Source organism: Gordionus sp. m RMFG-2023, chromosome 4 (assembly GCF_954871325.1).
Source record: "Gordionus sp. m RMFG-2023 chromosome 4, tfGorSpeb1-WG-v2, whole genome shotgun sequence".
In the NCBI taxonomy this organism is placed as follows: Eukaryota; Metazoa; Nematomorpha; class Gordioida; order Chordodea; family Parachordodidae; genus Gordionus; species Gordionus sp. m RMFG-2023.
Genome location: NC_088778.1, coordinates 4196411 through 4217267, shown reverse-complemented (window position 1 = coordinate 4217267; position 20857 = coordinate 4196411). Strand labels below are relative to the sequence as shown.

The following is a 20857-nucleotide window of genomic DNA, read 5'->3' as shown; positions in this document are numbered from 1 at the left end:
TAGACTGGAGATTAATGTATTTGAAGAAATTGAATTGAGTAGCGTTTGTGTTTGGATCTTTTATGTAAGAAACATATGATAATTTCATAAATTTCGGGTTTATTTTTAATATATATTATATTTAAAATCTTATTTTTTTACTAGATGAATAAAAAACATTTTATAAACATTTGCAGTTTATTACTTAATGAATATCTTTAATATTTTATATAGACTAGTCAATATAAAATAAAATTTGTATAGTAATAAGAATATAGTTTAAAATTTTGTCATTTCTAGAGAAGTAAGGATTTATTGTTTTCTTTATAAGATTTTCAAATATATATCTTATCAAGTTAGAATGAATATTTCTTATAAGAATTAATTTAATATTTATATATTCAATAACAAAAATTAAAGTGAGGAAAGATATATTATGATTTGAAATTTATTATAAAATTTAATACATTTTTTATATTTTAAGAAAATGATAATATATTGTAATGCATATGGCTGTACAAAAATATTGTTCAGGATAAAAAGTTTCCTTTCATAAGTATGATATCTCAAATTAAATATTCAGAATTAAATCTAAAGATGCAGCTTATATTAATAACCTATTTTTTCTTGTAAAAATTATTATGTCAGATTTTCTATGAAAATATTTAACATGTGATTTGGAATTTTAGAATACTCCAAAAACAAAATTGAATATATATGATTTTATTGTTAAATATTTTAAATTATATAAAAAAAGATTTGATATAATTTCTTTTGTATTTATTTATTTAGCAAATAAAAAGAGGTTATATTTTATAATTAAAAGTCTTTTTATATTTTATTTTTGCTTTGAATTATTTTATTCCCTAATAATTATAACTATCCATTTCTAAATATATTCATTTAAATTTAATTCACTAAAGTACAAAAATCAATAATGAATATGTATATTGTGAAAAATAAAATAATCTTATAAATTTTTACAATAATAAATACAAATAATATATATGTTATACTAATAAAATAAATGTATTTTTATAACCAAAAGTATATGGTATAAAGTGTAGTTTTTTCTTACAAATAATCACCAAAATTTTCCTTGACCTATAAATATTTAAATTAAATAACATATTTTTATAATACTTGATTTATGCCCTTGAAAAAGTACAGTTTTGTTAAATTTTTGCCTAAAATCTAATTTTAATTTTTGATTACATTAGGCAATAATCAAAACAGTCTAACCATAAATGCTCTAAAAATATTTTTTATTCATCTAGTAGAAAAAATAACATTATAAATATAATATATAATAAAATAAACCTGAAATTTATGAAATTATCATATGTTTCTTACGTTTAAGCTCCAAACACAAATGGCTGCTACTCAATTTAATTTTTGCCACTTCAAATTTGATTTTAGCATTACGATCGGCAGTCTATAGTATTAATGCCATTGAGTATTATAGACGATTTTATTTCACACCTCAAGATAAATAAAACAATATTCATTGATTTGATATTTTTTTATCCAATAAATATTAGAAAACTACTAATAGCTTTTGATATGATTATTTTAGCCCTAATAAAAAATTACTACGCTTATAAAATTAAATAAAAATTATAAGGTGATATGGTGAAAAAATGGAATGGTAATTTTTGAATTAAATAAAAATAAATTTTTTGAGTAATTTCATATGCTAAACAAAATATAATTTACTTTCACGACTTTTTAATATCATTAAAATACTTTAAGGCCTTTAATTCTCATATCAATTTTAAACAAAGCATTAATAAACTAATATAAAACTATATTTATCAAACAATTTTATAGTGTTAAATCAGAATTATTTTAATATTCTCATAATTCAAGTATTCGATACTAAAAGTATTTGAAGTCTATTTTTAGTAAACAATTTGATAAACATTATTCTTTAACATACTAAGATTTATGTAACCAAACCAATAAATTAGTCATAAAACTGGACAATAAATTTCTCTCCTTTAAATTTTCATAATCTTGTCGCCTATAATTTTTATTGCAATTATTTTTTTAAAATAAGAAAATCGTAAAAAAATATTTCTTCTGTTTGATAATGCAGAATACCATAGGTTTTGAATGAGAAGAATAGCAATATTTAAGAATAATATAAAATATAATCTATAGAGTAAAATCTTGAAATAAATATAAAAGTTTATGACATTAGAACCATGGTAGCATAAACTGCTCGAGGTTAAAAAGTAATAAAGGACTATATTTTATCAACGCGGTAGATTCATTAGACCCCAGCAAAATATTCTGTCTTCGCCAGCAGATTTTCTCGAAATTTCTCAATCCAATTTCTTAAGCATTCACACCTCTTTAGTGTGACTTCGTCCCTTTTTAAAAAAATGGTTATATAAATATTTTTATTCATCTAATTTTTAATTTAATATTTTTTTTAAATTATGTTATTATGTGAAATTGGGATTAAATGAATAAGTTGAAAAAATAATCTATAAATATTTTAAAAATTTTTTTGAGAATACTCACTAGAATTTTGATCATTTTGCCCCAAAACTCTTTTATAAGTAAATCCTTTGTGATTTTTATATATAAATATTTTATAATAAAATCCCAATTTTTTTAAAATGTTATATTTTGTTGATTTTCAAACGTTTTTGCTTAAATTTGACCAATAAAATAAATTATTCAGAGAAAAGTTTGACAAAAAAGCCCGAACCCGAGCAAAAAAACACTATACAGAAACACATGGACAAAAAGGCCTTGAAAAAATTATCCCAATTTTTAAAATTTGTTTAAATTCTTCAAAAAGGGGTAACTTTAAAATTATTCGTCTTTTTAAGCATTGGCATCTATTTGTCCGAGGTATTTTTGCCTATGTGTTTTTGTCTTGAACATTTCAGATAAGATTTGAAATTCACTTGGCACTACAATCTAACTCGTTATATAAATTGTTGATATGCCAAATAATTACGATTAACAATGCAGTCAGTCATAAAATATTTTTATATAAATTTTATCATTATATTAAATAGTAAACTTAATATAAAATCAAAGTGAATTTTCTTGCTTTCGAGATTCGTGTTTGTATCTGCTTATGATATCGATTAGTTCTTTCTGGATTGGGGGGGGGGGGTTAAATATGTATCTTACTTTTTTGTGCATATACCGTTGTAAAGAGGACCTATATGAATGACCAGTTATCAAAAAAAAGAATTTAACCTTCAAATCGATTGATCTAAATTCTCCTAAGAAATTTTTTTATTTAATAAAATGTCCGAGAATCACTTTATTCCATGTAAAAAAATATAGAGGATATGTCCTTATTCTGTATATTTATTATATTATTTTTATATGTTTGTATCTTAAAGAATAAATTAAATCCATTTCTATACCTGAAATAAAACTAGCTTTTCTATTATATATCAAGAATTTCATTGCTTTAAATAAGCGTTTAACACTAATCTTCAAATGAGCATTTGAAAATTTTGCCAAAAATTTGAGCAAATAATCTTTACATTTTTTTTTATTATAAAAAGAGCAGGATATTTGATGTTTGAATATTGAACCCTGCTTTAAATAATCATCATGATGCCGTTTCAACTTCCTTTTTGAAAATTTATAAATCTCTTTTATCTTTCATTGATAACCTAAAAAATTTAAGCTATTATTGGTAACTATTTGTATGCTTAGTATGAGTAAAAAAACATTAGTTAGATATATTGATAATTGATGTTTCCAGCTACCCAAGTTAGTGAATATAAGGGTTCTCAATCATGGTATAATTTGGCAGAATTTGGTTTTCAATATATTTTGACTATACACGGCATAATATTATTTTATAGGAAATAGTGATTATATTTTAATATATATCCTTGAATGCTAAATGATTCAAACTTGTTTTTAAATGTTTAATCGAGTAGTTATTACCATTTTCAACCAATCTACTAAAAATACTCTGGGCAAAAAGACATTGGACGATAACCAAGGACCAAGAGACATTAGACAAAACACCAATTGAAAAAATTAAATATTTGATGGGAAAATCATAAAATTATACTCTCTTATTAATCATTTCAAAATTTCCTTAAAATTAACCATTTATGTCCAGTATTGTCAGGGTCTTGCTCCAGGGCAATTCTCCCTGATTTAACTATCAAATACGTAAAACGTGATAATATCTTATTTTACTTATGCTTTAAAAAAATATAAATTCAAATGTCTAGTTAAGTTTTTCTACGATTTAAATTAATCTAAACTTATTATTTAAAGTCAACCGTATATTGCTTTAAGGATGGCCTTAATTCTTGGCACATTGTATCTATTGAATGATGTTATTAGCAATTTGAATATTAAAAAATTCATAGATAGATCCATTAAATAAGTTTCAGATGAAGACACGTATAAAAAATAAATTTTCAGAATGCATCAATATTCATCATAAAAAGATCGACAATCATATAATAATATTTTAATTTAAGCCATTACTAATCTTATTAGTTTTTAACTAAAATTTACTATAATATTATAAAGCTTCATCTTGCGGAAATAAATATATCAAAAATAAATAAATTATATTACGATTCTTATAATATAACTTTTAACAATAAAAAATGTTACAAGTTTGTTTGTAGGTATTTAAAAACCTTATTTTTATTGCACACTAAAATTTTAAATAATCCAGAGAATTAATCACAAGATAATATAATACAATATGAATAAGTTATTTAAGGTATATATAATATAAAATTTTTTCATTTATTACTTTTTACTCGTCGCCAAATGTATTCTTTTGTAGGTTATCTTAAGGAATATTAAAACGGTATTGTGGAACACCTTAAACACAAATATAAAGTTTGTAATCTTTATTACAAATTTTTATATCCTTAAAATAAATTAAAAATTAGACAAAATTGTAATTTACAATATAATATCAATAAACAAATAGTTATAATATATACTTTACAAAATTATATTTTTGGAACTTAACAAAATTTAATTAATGAAGTCAGAACAGTCGCTGATCAGAACTGATATTCATTTGGACAATTATAACTTTTATATAACATGGATGAGATCATATATCAAAAATTTAATTAAAATTATAAATGCAGTCATTATTATTATTTTGATTTATATTCAAAATTTTGCAATATACTAATTTTTAATTTTTTTTGTATATTTGGGAGATCATCGAGGAAAATAGAAATTTAGGCAGGCATTAAATTAATAAATTTCATAAAAATTTAGAATATTTTTTTTGAAAAATAAAGTTACAGAAAATAATGCAAAAATATGTTATTTATTATTATAAAATATCGTAGTTTATGTAAAATAAATAAATTCAATACATAAAATGAGCAAAGAATGCTTCATTTATAAAAAATTAAAATCTAAATCATATTTCAAATAATGTTAAACATGTGCTAATCTCAACAGTTATGTGATGACAAATTAAAAACATATTATCTCCGTAAGAGATGAGCATTTAATATTTCATTTTAAATTATGAATATAAATATATATGTAAATGTAAATGTAAATTGATCCAATTGTATTCGGTTTTTGATTATATTAATAAAGAGATTGTTTTTAATTAAGACAATTATCTTTTTTTTAACACTCGTGACTTTCACGTTTATATTTTTCTATAATTAAGTATCATTTCTTCAACCTATCTACCTCAAGTTTTACATCAAAGATATAATATCAAATATTTTAAAAAGTCCATGACCTTATAATCAATAATATATATATCAATATTCTAATTATAATATATATCTGTTCGGTAGTATTTTCAATTTTTATATAATAAATTAAATTGAATCATATCAAGTATTTTAAATATTTTATTTTTATTAATTTGTATGTGTCCAAAATGTTTTGTTATTTTGCTAAAATTTATAAATTTTAAGGATTTTTTCAAAAAATTTGGGACACAACTTTATAAAATCAAAAAATAACTAACATTAATAACAATCAAATACCTTATATTTTATAAATGAATTTATGTAACACTAAATTATACTGCTTTTTTTCCTTCTATATTAATCATACATATTTTTTATCTTATATTAATAGCTTAAATATAGAAAAATTTATTGGAATAAAAATATTCACAAAAACAAGAGTATTCAAGTTAATTAAATTGCTTTTGAAAGAATTATATAACTATATATCACATACTGCTCTTATTCAACAATAAATAACTTATTCATATTATATTATCTTGTTATTAATTCTTGGGTTAGATAAAATTTCAGTGTGTAATAAAAATAATGTTTTACAAAATACCTTCAAACGAACTAGTAATATTTTTATTGTTTAATATTTAAATTCTATGAACATCAATATAATTCTTTTATTTATTTCCGCAAGATGGAGTTTTATAATATATATACTTAAAAATTTAGGATTAGTAAAATGCCTTAAATTAAAGCATTAATATATGCAATCGTTATTTGGGATTAATAATGGTGTAATCTTAAAATGTCTTTGAAAAGAATCATGTATTGTGCTATTACACAAAAATGTATTTTTATTATTATTATTATCTCTATCTTTTCCATTTTACACTTCATTTATATATATATTTTACAAATCCGAATTAGAATACAATATTAAAAAAACGAAAAACAAAAAGTAAAATATTACAAAATATAAAAAGTAAGGTTACGCAATATAAAAAATAAAGTTATAAAATTAGATTATAAAAGTAATAAAAAATTAGAATATAACAACGCAACAGTCTTCATTTAAAACATACTTAATGGGTCTATCTATTAATTTTTTTAGTAGTTGAATTGCTGACAACATCTTTTAATAGAAACAATTGATAAAGAATTATGGCCGTCCTTGCGTAATATATGTTGATTTTATATAATATGGTAAGATTAATTAAAATCGTAAAAAGCATAGTTACTTGTGAATTTATATTTTTATTAAGGATAAGAAAAATAATATGGTATTATCACGTTTTAGTCGGAACAATTCAAAAAACGTATTTGACAGTTTAGACCCGGACAGAAATGTCCTGGACAAAAAGGTCATGAAAACATAACTGACAAAAAATATCTTAATTTTAAGAAAACTTTTTATATGCTTAAAAAAGATGTATAATTTTGAAATTTCCACCTCAAGCTTTTAATTTACCTTATAAGACATGAATATTTTTAGGAAGAATTGTAATATATTTTTATGAATTTTTTTTTAATTTAGTACCAATCAAAATTTCTACTATCATATGATGATCCCTACAAATTGTTAAAATTAGTAAAATGCGAAATTTGAATTTGTAATTTTAATTTTAATTTTCGATATAAGATCACATTTATGTTATACAAAATAATTGTCCAAATGAATATCAGTTCAATCATCAAGTCATTATATTATATTATATTGAATAGTAAATATATTAAAGTAAATATAGGTATTAAATAAATAAATTTCATACTATATATATGCAGGTTTTATTCAACCATAAATAACTTATTTAAATTATAATTTCTTGTGATGAATTCTTGGATTACATAAAATTTCAGAGCGTAATAAAAATAAGATTTCAAAATACTTCAAACAAACTTGTAACATTTTTATTTTAAATATTATAGAAATAATCGTAATATAATATTTATTTATAATATATTTATTTCCGCAAGATAGAGTTTTATAAAATATAAATGAAAGAAGTATAATTTTAGAATTTCCCCATCGAGTGTTTTGTTAAAATTAGAGTATTCTTGTCTAAGTTGGTGTGTAGGGATTAATAAACTTTTCATGGTTTTGCATTTCAGAAAATGTTTTATTGATTTTTTCCGATATATTATTAATTAGTTATGGGCAGCACAGGAGTTGGATATCTTTTTTTTTCGATAATACTATAATCTTCAAAAAATTCAAAGGGTGTCACCGGGTTAAGGTAACATATTTCTGTTTTGGTTTTGTTTAATTGTAAATCAATTTTAATGCATTCAGTTTCGAGATGGCTAAGGGCTTTGCTTATCTAATGTGAATTACCGCATATGTGCCATCAACTAGATATCATAAGTTAAGGTCGAGGTCGAAATCTAATTTAAGATCTTACATCTGTTGTGTATTGCTAAACAGAAGAGAATAGGAACCAAGGGGTTGCCCTGTTGTACTCCCTCTTTGGAAAAAATAATGTTACCATTAAAAATGAGGGGAGTGCTCTTGTTATAGCAAAACGAAGCGCGAATATGGCGGGAAATTATCGTAAAATGATTCGAGTGCTGATGAACGCGAAATTTTATAGAAGGCATTCTTGAAATCGATTTCGCATAACACGGAGTTTATTGGTGGATGCTGAAGGTAGATTCGTAGGCAGTGAGAGGCTATATCTACGCTTTCTTACGTTCCGCATCTTAATTGGTTTTTTTCCCAGAAAGAACTGAGAATCAGATCTTATTTTTTTTGTAATAGTTTTGGTTATCAGACGTCTGAAAAGTAAACCGATTGCGATTTGGCAGATGCCTCCATTAGATTTTTCGAAAGCAATAAAGTTGGCACAAAGATTATGAGCTAATGTGGATATATCTTTAGTAGCTATATTAATAAGGAAGAGTGAGTTGAAAGATTATTGGAATTATGAGATTTTAGAAATGTTTCGAAATAAGATCTATAACCATCCAAGCCTGCTGCTGAAAATGTATTAAATTCTCATATAGTTCGACAAATATCGATTTGTGATTATGAAAGGGAGGATATTGAGCGGTGGGTTTATTAGCTTATGTAAGAGGTAGGTGGATGAAAGGATTTTAGATTGTCAAGGGTCTCGTCGTTAAATGGAATTAGTTTTGTTAGTGAAGAGATTTATTTTTGCCCATTATGTCGCCTCCATTTATTTTTTTGGATATTTTGTTGTAGGTTTTACTGAAACTTTCATTATATTCTAATTGTGTGTTTTTCCAAATTTTTGATCCTGTCTTTTATTAGGTTAGGTAGAGAGATAGATTTGTTATCTTTTGCGATTATGGGTTCAGAATAAGTAATTATATTTAGTGCAGTTAAATGTTTTTTATCCCTAAAAATATATGGGCTATATTAGTTATAAATTCTGAAAAATTCATGGCAATTTTTTAAGTTATGACTATCATCTTTATTAGATAATTCAATACTAAATTATTTGGTTTTTTTCTTTGTAGTAAGAAGTATATAGGTGGTTGGTCATTGTTAAATAAGTGATCGAGATTATTTTATATTAACGTTTTATTTTATTATATTAACATTATTTTAAAAATCAATTTATTTTGACAATTGATATTATTTTTTGATATCAATTTTAAAACGAACATTTTTCATTTTACCTAATTGGTTATTTGAAGATTTTATTGTTAGAAAAAAGATATAAATGGAAAATTGTTTTTGGTTAAAGGGAAATAAAATGTAATTTATAATGATAAAATAAAAGGAAAATATGACTTATTTGAATATGGAGAAGTTTAATTTCAGTCATATATTATTTATATTTTTTTAAACTGTTAGTTTTATGTTAAACAGAACCTTTTATGTCTATGTGCATTTGGTTATTATAAATTTTTTTATTTGTATCTCTACTATTAACATTTATTATTTATCATTTATCATCATCATATTCTTTAGAAGATGAGGTGTTGTAAGTTGTTTCAATTGAAAGTGAGTATGTTACACTCTCTAAAGTTATAGATGGAGGTGGTATAAAAGGAAAATTATTTTTCCATCCTTGAAAATTTCTATCAAGTAGTTAGTGTTATTTGCATAATTAACCTTTAAACAAACATTGTTTAAAGATCTGGCACACAATTATTAATTATAGATAAATTTTGGATCAACAAATTTGTTCTGAATTTAGTTTGGTAATTGATTATTTTTATTAATATCTCATCAATCAAATTTTTTAATTGCTATAGAATTATTATTATTTAAAATTAAAATTGCGAAAATTGATTTTATAAAGTTAACATTATTGAGTGATTTAAAAAAATATATGATAAACTTGAGGATTTTGGATTGGAATTTATTTTATAAAAGTTTTTATAAAATGGATTTTAGATTTTAAGCCAGATTCCTCCAAAATGACTAACATTTTTCTTGTGAAATTGATCGAACTGATTTACAGAAACGATCAAACGAGAAAAGTATTTGATATAATTTTAGGGTTGACTAATAAATTATAGTATACTTTTGAAAAAGACTCAAAAGTGCTTATTATTAAACAGAATATTAGCGTTTATGCGGTTTTAAATAACTTCACACATTATCGTGCACCCTTAGTTAGAGTATTAATGGCAAAAAAAAATTCATACATTGTACAGCTCAAATAGCTGTACAATAATGGATTCTCAAGAGAAAGAAGAGGATATTATAATATATATTAATTTTTCAACTGTATTGAAGTAAAATTTCTTTTGAAAGAATTTTATAACTATATTTATTATATACACCATTTATTCAACTAAATAACTTATTTGGATTATTCGGTGTGTAATGTTTTCCAAAACACCTTCAAACAAACTTATAACTTTTTTATTATTAAATATTTATATTATAAAAATCGTTATATAATTTCTTTATTTGTAATATATTCAATTCATTTCTGCAAGATGGAGTTTTATAATATTAATAAATTTTATTTAAAATTTGATATAATTATCAAAAGGCCTTAAATTAACACATTAAATTATGGTTGTCAATCTAATATTTGGGATGAATAATGGTGTAATCTGCAAATTTATTTATGCGTGTCTTCATTTAAAACCTATTCATTAGGTCTATCTATTAATTTCTCTAAAATTCAAATTGTTGACAACATCCTTCATTAGAAACAAATGATAATGGATAAAGGTAGTGTTATTAAACGGCTCTATTTGAGCAGATTTAAACGGTTATAAAAATATTGAGTCAGCCATTTTTAAAAATCGGCTTAAGATTAAAGCCATCTTTACTTAAATATATGGTTAACTTCAAATAATATGTTTAGTTCTAAAAAACATATTTCTTCTCTACTCTTCAATTTAGTTTTTTTTAAGAGTAATTAAAATAATATACTAACATCACTTTTAAATCGGAAAGATTCCAGAGTGGTAATTTTGGACAAAAAGACCAGGAAATCATACTAGACTTAAATATTTAAATTTTTAACTGCTTTAAAAATATGTGTAATATTAGAATTTCTCCATCAGGTGTTTAATTTTATTCTTAAAATTAAAGGATTCTTGTTTAGTGTCTTTTGGTTCATGAAATTAGTCAAAGTGAGATTGAAGTGAAATAAATAAATAGACCAAAATCTTCCATTTAAAGATTCATAGAATCTTCAAAGTTTACATTTCTTAGAAAAATAAAATATTTTAATGTCACATATTGTTTCATGGTTCTCGTAAATATTACTAGACGGTTTTAGGTTATCCTTCTATAATGGTAATAGCATTGCTTACGGTTATGACCACTATTGTTGTTAATATCGGGAATAAGATACTTTTCTGCGAAATATAAATTGTAACCAGTTACCTCTTAGCAATAATATAGATTAACATACAAAAATATTCTTCCGTAGATGCGTGTTATATTAAACTGGTAAGGTATTTAAGAAAAACAATATTATATGAGATAAGCTTTGTAAATTTAGTTAAGTTGTTTTCAATAGTTACTTCAGTATTTATTATAAATTCCTAAAAATTATTTCAAGGTCAGCTCATTCAAATTTATATTCCAAATTAGCACTTCTTAGATGGTTTTTTTTTTAAATTCTACTTTATAGAATAAAATGTTCTTTAATTTATGCAACTGTTAAATTCCTAATGGGTATATAAAATATTTAATAAGAATATATTAGAAAAAACTTTAGATCTGTAAGGAGACTTATAGGCATAGCCAGGTATTTTTCAAAAGGGGTAAGCACCGATAAATGAATATCCACTTCATACATTTTATTATTGAGATTTAGACCGTGTTTTAAAAAATTATTTGGTATGACACTTCTTAAAAAATTAAAATACGTTATTTACTCTGAAAATTTTAGCTTAAAAAATTATAATAGTTTCCTCTGAAATCAATGACTTCTGTCTGCTAGAAGCATTTTTAGAAATATTCAAATATCTGCATTTTTGGATTGGAAATTTTCACTACTATCCTATTCATTCGCTACTCACCGAATCTATAGTTAAATTTTGTAATAATTAAATAATCTTAAAAAGACCTGCTCAAATTTTTATAATTAATTATAAAAAAAAATAATTTTTGAAACAATATTAATACATATACAATTATTATATTTAATCAATTGCAAAAATATCATAAATTATCATAATTCATGGATAAATATTTTAAGAGACATATTCATTTTATTCATTTCTTAAAAAAAATATCATTTTATAATAATTATATTAATAATAATTAAGAAAATCATAAAGTTTGATATTATAAAATCATTATTGTATTAGAAATATGATCGTATAATTATTTATAACATTATATACTAAAATCATTATATTTAATCATTAACAAATACAGTAATTTTCGTGTAAAAACATTTCAGAACATATTATAACATTTATTATAATTGGCTTCATTTAATTTAAATCATTTTTTAATAAATAATATCATGAAATCATTATATTATATTAATAATTAAGAAAAAACATTAAGTTTGATAATAACATCATTATTATATTATAAATATTATTGCATCGTTATTAAATAAATCATTATTTTTTAATTTAAATTAATAATAAAAAATATCATTATATAATAGAATCATTATGTTAATATTAAAAATATATAAGAACATTACATAATAATTAAAATCATTAATAGGAAAACATAAATTATAAATATAAATTTTTGGGAAAATACATTAGCCAAAAAAAAAAATTATTTATCATTAGAAAAATATTATCACCAAAAATATAAAAATTTCCAAATTCCTATTTAAAACAACTAGAGCAAGGATACCCAGAGTCTGCGTTTTCCTAAATGTGAACGCTATCCTTGCTGGACGCCGTTTCTCTCGAAGGGCCTATCCGAAATAATTTTATAGACCTATCCGGAATAATTTTTATTTCTTAGGAACCCATTTCCAAAGCTTCTGGATATTAAGGACTTAGACGGAAGTAGAAGGTGGAAACACAAGTATGCCTCCGGGAGAAAGTTAAAATCTTTTATATACTCATCGTTACGTGATCCGGTCCCTAGATTGTAAGGAATCAAAGGATTGTTGAGGGGAGGCACCATATATGGCTGACTTTCCATATTTGATAATGATTTTAGAATAATTTCGAATGTAAGGTGTAAAACTTTGAACCAAATTTCTAAATTGAAAATAATAAAATGGCGAAATAAGAGATGTATAAACAATAATAAACGACAAAATGTGTAATGTATAAATGCAATAATATTTTTCTAAGAGAATTATTTTCTCTTCAAGCTCATTGTTAGCGATCCTAGAGTTTTGAATTATGTCTTATTTTATATTTTTAAAATTTGATCAAAATGTTTATTTAGCAATTTTGATATGGTCTTTATAAAAATGTTTCTATGCTGTAAAATTTATAACAGCTCATAATTAATGCATTTTGAACTTTAATTATCTAAAGTAAAGTTTAAATAAAAGTCATATTTAAAAGGGGATATATAGAATTTTTTTTAAATATTTATATTTGCTCTTATTTTTTGTGCGGTACTTGAAATAATCTCGCTATTTTTCCTTTCCCGTCATCATATTTTAATAAATGTAGGAAATATAACAAAGATGTTCTTGAAAATCTAATCAAGATAGATAAATAACTATGCCAAATAAAATGAAAGCAAACAGACATTTTATCACGTATACCAAATATTCATTAGATATTTGTATATTGAATATTTGTTTATTTAATTAATTTTTTTTGTTGTGACTGCTCAAAGCAAGCTTTTATCGGACTTGATTGACAAAAAACCATAAATTGTCTTATTATGACCTAGGGAAACCCCAATAAAGAATACATTTAACGACTTACCTCTGGTTTTAGATTTTAAGTAGATTCAATACATTTATCAGACCTGGAATTCCTAAAAAAAATGATGAAATAGTTTTACAAAATATTATAAGATTTTCTGGTTATAGAATAAACTTATGTACTAAACACTCTTCACCCATATATGCTACAGCATTATAAACGGTGTACGATTAAACAAAAACGGAAAAACCTTTTAAAAACTAAAATTGTATTCTATCACGACACAAGATTATATATTGCAACCGTTAGTAGAATATTCTTAAAAAATGCTCTCAACATTTTAAAACAGAGTAAATATGTTTCAAACTTAACAAAATATTTTTTCGATTCTCGTAGAATCCATCCAAAAAATTTCTACCCAATTCTATGGAAGATGTTCTAGAGTATATGCACCGAAGTGTATTTGTAAAGAAGTTAATTCTATAATCATAAAATTATTTGTTACTGAACAACTCTTCCAAAATTTTTTTTAAGAAATTCCAGGTCTGAATAATGTATTGAAGCCAATGTACACATTTTTTTTAACTTTTTCAAAAATTAGTATTAGCTATTCGTATTGAGGTTTCTTGAAGTCATAATGAGGCAATTTTTGGTTTTTGTCATACCGATCCTACAAAAGTTTGCTGTGAACAACCACAACACATTCATGGACAAATTACTCGCAAGGCAAAGGGTAGCATATTTTTATACATTTCATAGTTTTTTAATCATGGGTTCGGTATTTAAATGTTTATTAGATTTGTATTAAATAAGGAAAAATAATTTTATATAATTAAAAGGATAGTGTCAAAAAAATACTTTAATAAATTGAATATTTGTGCCACGCGTTTAATTTAAATATACAACCTAAAGAATTTTCAAAATAACTGGATTAACGAAATTTGGGTATCATGCATCTAGATTTACTACATATTCCATAATAAATTTAATATTAAAATAATTACTGGGATTCTGAAGTTAATATAGGTTCCTGAGCCCTGAATTTTGAATTGAAATTTGAGATATCCGTTCTTCCACTCAGTGATGGTTTATATGGAGGTATAACTTTTTTAGCTTTGAGCTTATCATTGTTTTATTTAAGAAAATGTGATGTAAAAATGTAATCAATTTAATAAATTTTTCTTTCAATAAAGTTTCAAAATATTTACCAGTTCCCAATCAATCGCTTTAAAAAATGGCATGGAAACCATCTGCTTGAAACCGGATTGGGGATGGCACCCCAATCTTTTTTTCGGATTCTAAAATTAAATTGGATATAAACATTTTGACCGTTTAATCATTAAAATATATACATGCATATTATATTCAATATTTGAATATATCAAACTTTTTGTAAGAATCCTTTTAATACCGCAGATGCCTCTTCTGATATACTTGTTATTCCCATTGTTTTGCGTTTTCCAAATAGTCCTATAAAATTTTTGTATAAAATTTTTGTATAAAATTTTATTATATAACAATCAGGCGCTTAACCAATGGGGGGGGGGGGGAAGGGGGAAATTTCACCCCCCATAGCAAATTTGACTGTTTTTCTAAATATTATTTTAAGATAATAAAAAATTTAACCCCGACCCCCGGACCCCCTCCCCCATCAAAATTTTTCAATATCAAGCAAAGTTTATCCTTACTGCTAGTTGCATTAATAAATTATTTTCCTATAGCTCACTACTATGTAGAAATTTACAAAAACCAAATTTCAATTTGGTTCAAGTTATTGATTTGGAGGAAAATGTGGACAGGAAGAATGAATGTAGTTGAATATTTCATAATATTTATATAGACGTTGAATTAAATCTTATAAAATATCCAATTTCATTCCATTCTTAGATACTTTTTTATCGCAAATTAAAGTACGGTTTTTAGATAAAAACAAGTCTTTGGTAATCTTCAAATTATAATACCTGATTTATGACTGTTCTTATTTTTACTAAAACAATTATTGTTATTCTTAAATTGTTTAGTCAAAATTTTACTACAATTTATATTTATTTTAAAATTTATTTTATCAATGATATTTGTATTGTAAAATAAAGCTTGACTACATGATTCTGACTATTTTACCTGAGTATGTTAAAAAATGCGCTTATATAGGTATAAGGAGGCTTAATTTATTTTGAAGGTATTCTTGCATGTTTGCCTATTACAACATATACGAATGAAAGGACCTTTTTCAAATTGAGAAGGTTGAAAACTTATTTACAAAATACTCTTTCTCGGCTAAATGGGTTAGCTATGTTAAATATCCACAGAGATTTATTTCCAACGACAAAGAAAATTCTTGATGAATTGGAAAAATTCCCACGAAAATTAAAAATCGCATTATAATTCTAGTATTTAATAAATTTTTTATATAATATTGTATTTAATAAGTTATAAAAACTTGTTCTTTAAAAAATTTTCTAGTCAATATTTTATACTCACTACAATTAGAATTTTCAATCAAAAAATTTTATATTTATATTATATGAGAATTTAAGCTGAGGCTAGTTTTTAAAGCAAATTTTATAAAAAAAAATTGATAAACTTTATTTCAATTTTATTTTTTAAAAAAAATTTATCTATAATATACCTAACTTAAAATAAAAATTGGGTTATAACTTTTATTTCTTCTTATATTCATAAGCGCGAATTAGTAATCAGGAGACCCAAAAGAAAGCGACTACTTACGTCAACGCATAGGAATTCAGATTATAAAATCTAATTTTACACGCCATAGGTTCATTCCCCGAGGAGCCGATTAATCTAGATTTTCTTCTTCTTCCCTAAATTATTTAGACCCCCCCCCCCCCCAATTCTTCTTCATATAAACATTTGCAATTATTATATTTCTATTATATCTATTATTATACTTTGTATTATGAAGTCCTTGTTTGTTAAATTTCTTGAATTTTCTAGAATTATGTTTTGGACATGATTTTATTTTTATACTATCATTTTGTCAGATTTAATTTGTCTTTATTAATAAATGTTAAATTTAAAAATTAAAAAAAATATTTCTTAAATAATTAATTTATAAAAGGAACCAAAATTCAAATAAAAATTAAAAATATTAATATAATTATTATTGAATTATGAATAATTTAAAAGAATAGATCAAAGATATGACCCGGCCGAAGGTGAGGAAAAAGCTGGCCAAAAGGGGTTTGGAGGCAAAGCCCCCCCCAAAAATTTCCCCCCCCTATAGGAAAATCCTGGATACGCCACTGATAACAATCCTGATTAAAATTTAAGTCCGTCATGGAAAAGCCGAAAGATAAAGTGAAATTAAGTGAAATTAAGTGAAATACCTTACAATGGCGGTCTATGTCAGCCAATGACATTGACTGCAGTTTGCCTCAATGTATATATGAGTATAAATGAATCTTCATTAGGTTAGAATTAAGTCTATAGAAATATTAAACAACTGATATATTCAAGGAATCGTCAAATATTTTTTATTTAATCATCAACTTTTGGACTGAAACTAATTTTCCGGGTAATTTTGCAAATTTTATAGATTTTGAGGCATTATTTGATAATGATGACTATATTTAGGAGGGTGATAATTTTAAAAAAATTAGATTACCAGAGCAACCCATTCTAGCATGAGCATATTAACAGCCTAATAACTTCCAGGATGATTTTTAGAGCATTTAGATTTTTTATAAAAGATACGCAAAATTTCATGGCAAAATCAATTGCAATTCATAAGGTAGTTACATCATGTTTTAAAAATAAATTTTATGTTTATTTTAGATCATAATTATAATATTATATATTATGAATTTGGTCTATCTTAACCCGAAAGTATTCTTAATAATTTTAACTGTCCTATTGGGTTAATTTCAAATATAGATTAGTTATCTTGCCTTTTTAAGAACAGCATAAGCTAAAGTAAATCGAAAATAAGTTTGAAAATTCAAATATATATCTGACAAAAAATTAGATGGTAAAGGTAAACCGTATTAAAATCAAATTAAATAAAATGTAATAATAGATTAATATAGTATTTACTTCAATTAATTAACATATTGTTCTCAATCTTTAAATAGAAATATTTCTCCAAAAAATTAATTTTTCTAATATTCTAACTCAAAAGCTAATGAAGATTTAGCTGACTTTGAATTTCGCATAGGATAGGAAAATTTATTAACTTTACCTCATATAAAAGCAAATTTTAAATATTATCAAATTAAAAGTGCAATTTAAATTTGATAGGGTGGAGCAAACAACTATGCGAGGTTCCAACTATAAGTTATATTATGGTTGTATTATTCAAAATAATATTTTGAATTTTTATTTATTTTCATATTAAACTGTTTTTTTGTCTAATAAATTTTGAATTACAGTCTCATTATTTCTAAATTAAATATTAACTTATTATTTTATTTCTTATAGATTATTATTATAATAAAATATTGGAATACTTTATTTTGGGAAAGAGTGATAATTTATGAGAAGGGAAAGGGGAATTCTTATATCTTATAATGTATTTACAAAAACAGAAAAATGTCCAAATCGGAAGCAAACATTGTCAGGTGTTTGCTATACAAATTTTCCATCAAATCTACTAAATATTCATTCAAATATGATTATATATTGATGACCTTTCAATAAAAATTTCTACTAGCATATGCAAACAGTTTTAATTACATAGTGTAATACAAATTAGAGTTTTGTGAAAATAAGAAAAAGAACTTTAATATATTTATTATAAAGATCTCATGTCATGGGTATATATTATAGTAAAAGATTTCAGTGAAAAAAAAGGAAGTTACTTTGACACAAAGTTCTTCTCTGCTCTTGCGCATAAACAAATGCCTCGTTTCCAGTCAACATCTCATACATAATGATTCCTAGGGCATAAAAATCGACACTAAACCCTTATTAGTTTTATTAATTAGTTATATTAAAAATAAATTGCAGTATTATTGTAAAAACATTGCTTTTTAAAAAATATAATTAATTCCAAATTATAATATGTTATCTAAAATGGCAAATATAAACATCAAAACACAATTAAATAATATATCGTTTTAGAAACTAATTGTTACCTTCTCCCTCCTTTCCCGATTTTATTTGATGCATAAAATATCAAAAATAATATATTGGAAAATAAGGAAAAAAAAATTAAAACATTTACCATAGCCTTTGCACCATATCATTTCAGGGGCCAGGTAAGCTGGGGTCCCACATAAACTCCGAGTTTTTTTGTTACCATTTAGACCGATCTAGAGTAGTTAATAACATAAATTAAATATTAATTAAAGGGTGAAAGGGCCTTATAAATATGATTTGATAGATTAATAAAAACTAAATTATACGAATGAATCCGTAAAATATTATTTGTTTTATCAAAGGGTAATAATTTACTGCGAGAGTGACTAAATGACTGGGCTTACCAAAAGAAACTTTAAAATTAGACATGTTGATTTCTAAAAAAAAAAGAAATTGAAAATGTTACTTTGCTTAATCCAAAATCTGTAATTCGAATGTGCCCATCTTTATCTATGAGCACATTCTCGGGTTTGAGATCTCTATGGGCTATTCCTGAAATATAAAAATAAAGATTTTGCGATATCACTAATATAACAGTCATTTATATCGAAAATTTTATTATAAAATGAATGACAATAAAAAAAAACATTCATTTTAAAATCTAGCTTATTTAAAAGAACAAGTTTGAAATAATACCCATAGAATGTAGAAAATTTAGCCCAACTATAATCTCCGATAAATAGAATTTAGCAGAATCCTCTGACAGTTTCCCTGTTTTTCTCATGAACCGACGTAGGTCACCACCATTTACGTATTCGAGAGCGAATATATATCTATAATAGATTACAAAGAGCCATTTAACATGTTACTTTTTGTTATAATTATATATTTAATGTATAAAGTTACAATAAATTTATATATTCTAAATACATTCTAATCATTAGCAAAATTATTCAATATACTTGGAGGGAGTTTCGAAAGAAGAATGAAATTTCACTATAAATGGATTGTTTCTAGAAGTTTCTAAGATCTCCTTTTCGATGCGGAACCTATCAAATGTCTATAATAAAAATATGGTAGATATAAAATTGGTAGCAATGAATATTTTTTTAAAAATGTTAGTTTTTAAATCTTTCAAAAGTTATAGAACATTTTCAAGAAATAATTGCATCAGATTTGAGTAATCATTGTTTTAAACTCTTAAAATGTAATATTATAATATCATGACTATTTATAAGAAACAAATAAACAATTTTCATAAGTATAGAAATAACCTTCTGAGGCTTTAGGGGATTTTTCTGTATAACCTTCAGAGCATAAAGCTCTTTAGTTGCCTTTGATTCGGCCAAAAGTACCTTCCCATAGGCACCCTGACCAATGACATTAATCATGCTATAATTTTTTAATTTAGCCTCAACCATATCGCTGCAATAAACTCTTTCAATGTCTTTTTTAACAGGTCCGTTATCCCCAATAAAATTCTTTCCTTCCTGTTTCCGGGCGCGTCTCTTCCAGTCGAACCAGTCTCTCAACTTTCTACAAAAACCTTTTCGTTCTATTTATAAGTTATACAAATGTTAAATATTTATTATTTTTTATTTACCCTTTTTCAACTGGACGCGCCCGTTCTCTTCCATTGGAACACTCCCATCTTTTTTAAAGCACATAAACAAATTTTTAGACAACATATCTCAAATTTTATAACAAATGAACAATGATGATTTATTCAGATATTGTTGAAAATACGTGTTTATATATATTATTAGAAGTTTTGATTCTTGTCAAACAAATTATATAAGATGTGAAAATATCGTTAGATTTTAAGTTAAATGAACTTAAGAATATTTTTACATTATTAATAAATTGAAAGACGCCATGAATCTCTATGCGACATGATGAGGTTATGTGCGCAT

General features: G+C 24.0%; 1 protein-coding gene across 1 annotated transcript; it reads right to left on the bottom strand.

Annotated features, from left to right (window-relative positions):
- Positions 1-14907: 14907 nt before the first annotated feature.
- LOC135928240 (atypical protein kinase C-like) lies at positions 14908-20581 on the bottom strand. The gene is made up of 10 exons (XM_065464644.1): positions 20548-20581; positions 20219-20499; positions 19907-20004; positions 19641-19777; positions 19411-19496; positions 19090-19177; positions 18725-18829; positions 15295-15377; positions 15116-15205; positions 14908-15027 (listed from the first exon to the last, which is right to left on the bottom strand). Exons 1-10 carry the CDS (start codon positions 20579-20581, stop codon positions 14908-14910), a joined length of 1122 nt encoding a protein of 373 aa, XP_065320716.1.
- Positions 20582-20857: the final 276 nt, after the last annotated feature.

Coding starts and splice junctions, on each gene's coding strand:
- LOC135928240 (XM_065464644.1), bottom strand. CDS start 20,581: ATGGAAGAGAACGGGCGCGTCCAGTTGAAAAAGG. Junction 19,497..19,640: donor AAATTTTCTACATTCTATGG/GTATTATTTCAA, acceptor TTTATATTTCAG/GAATAGCCCATAGAGATCTC. Junction 15,028..15,115: donor AAGCGATTGATTGGGAACTG/GTAAATATTTTG, acceptor AACAATGATAAG/CTCAAAGCTAAAAAAGTTAT.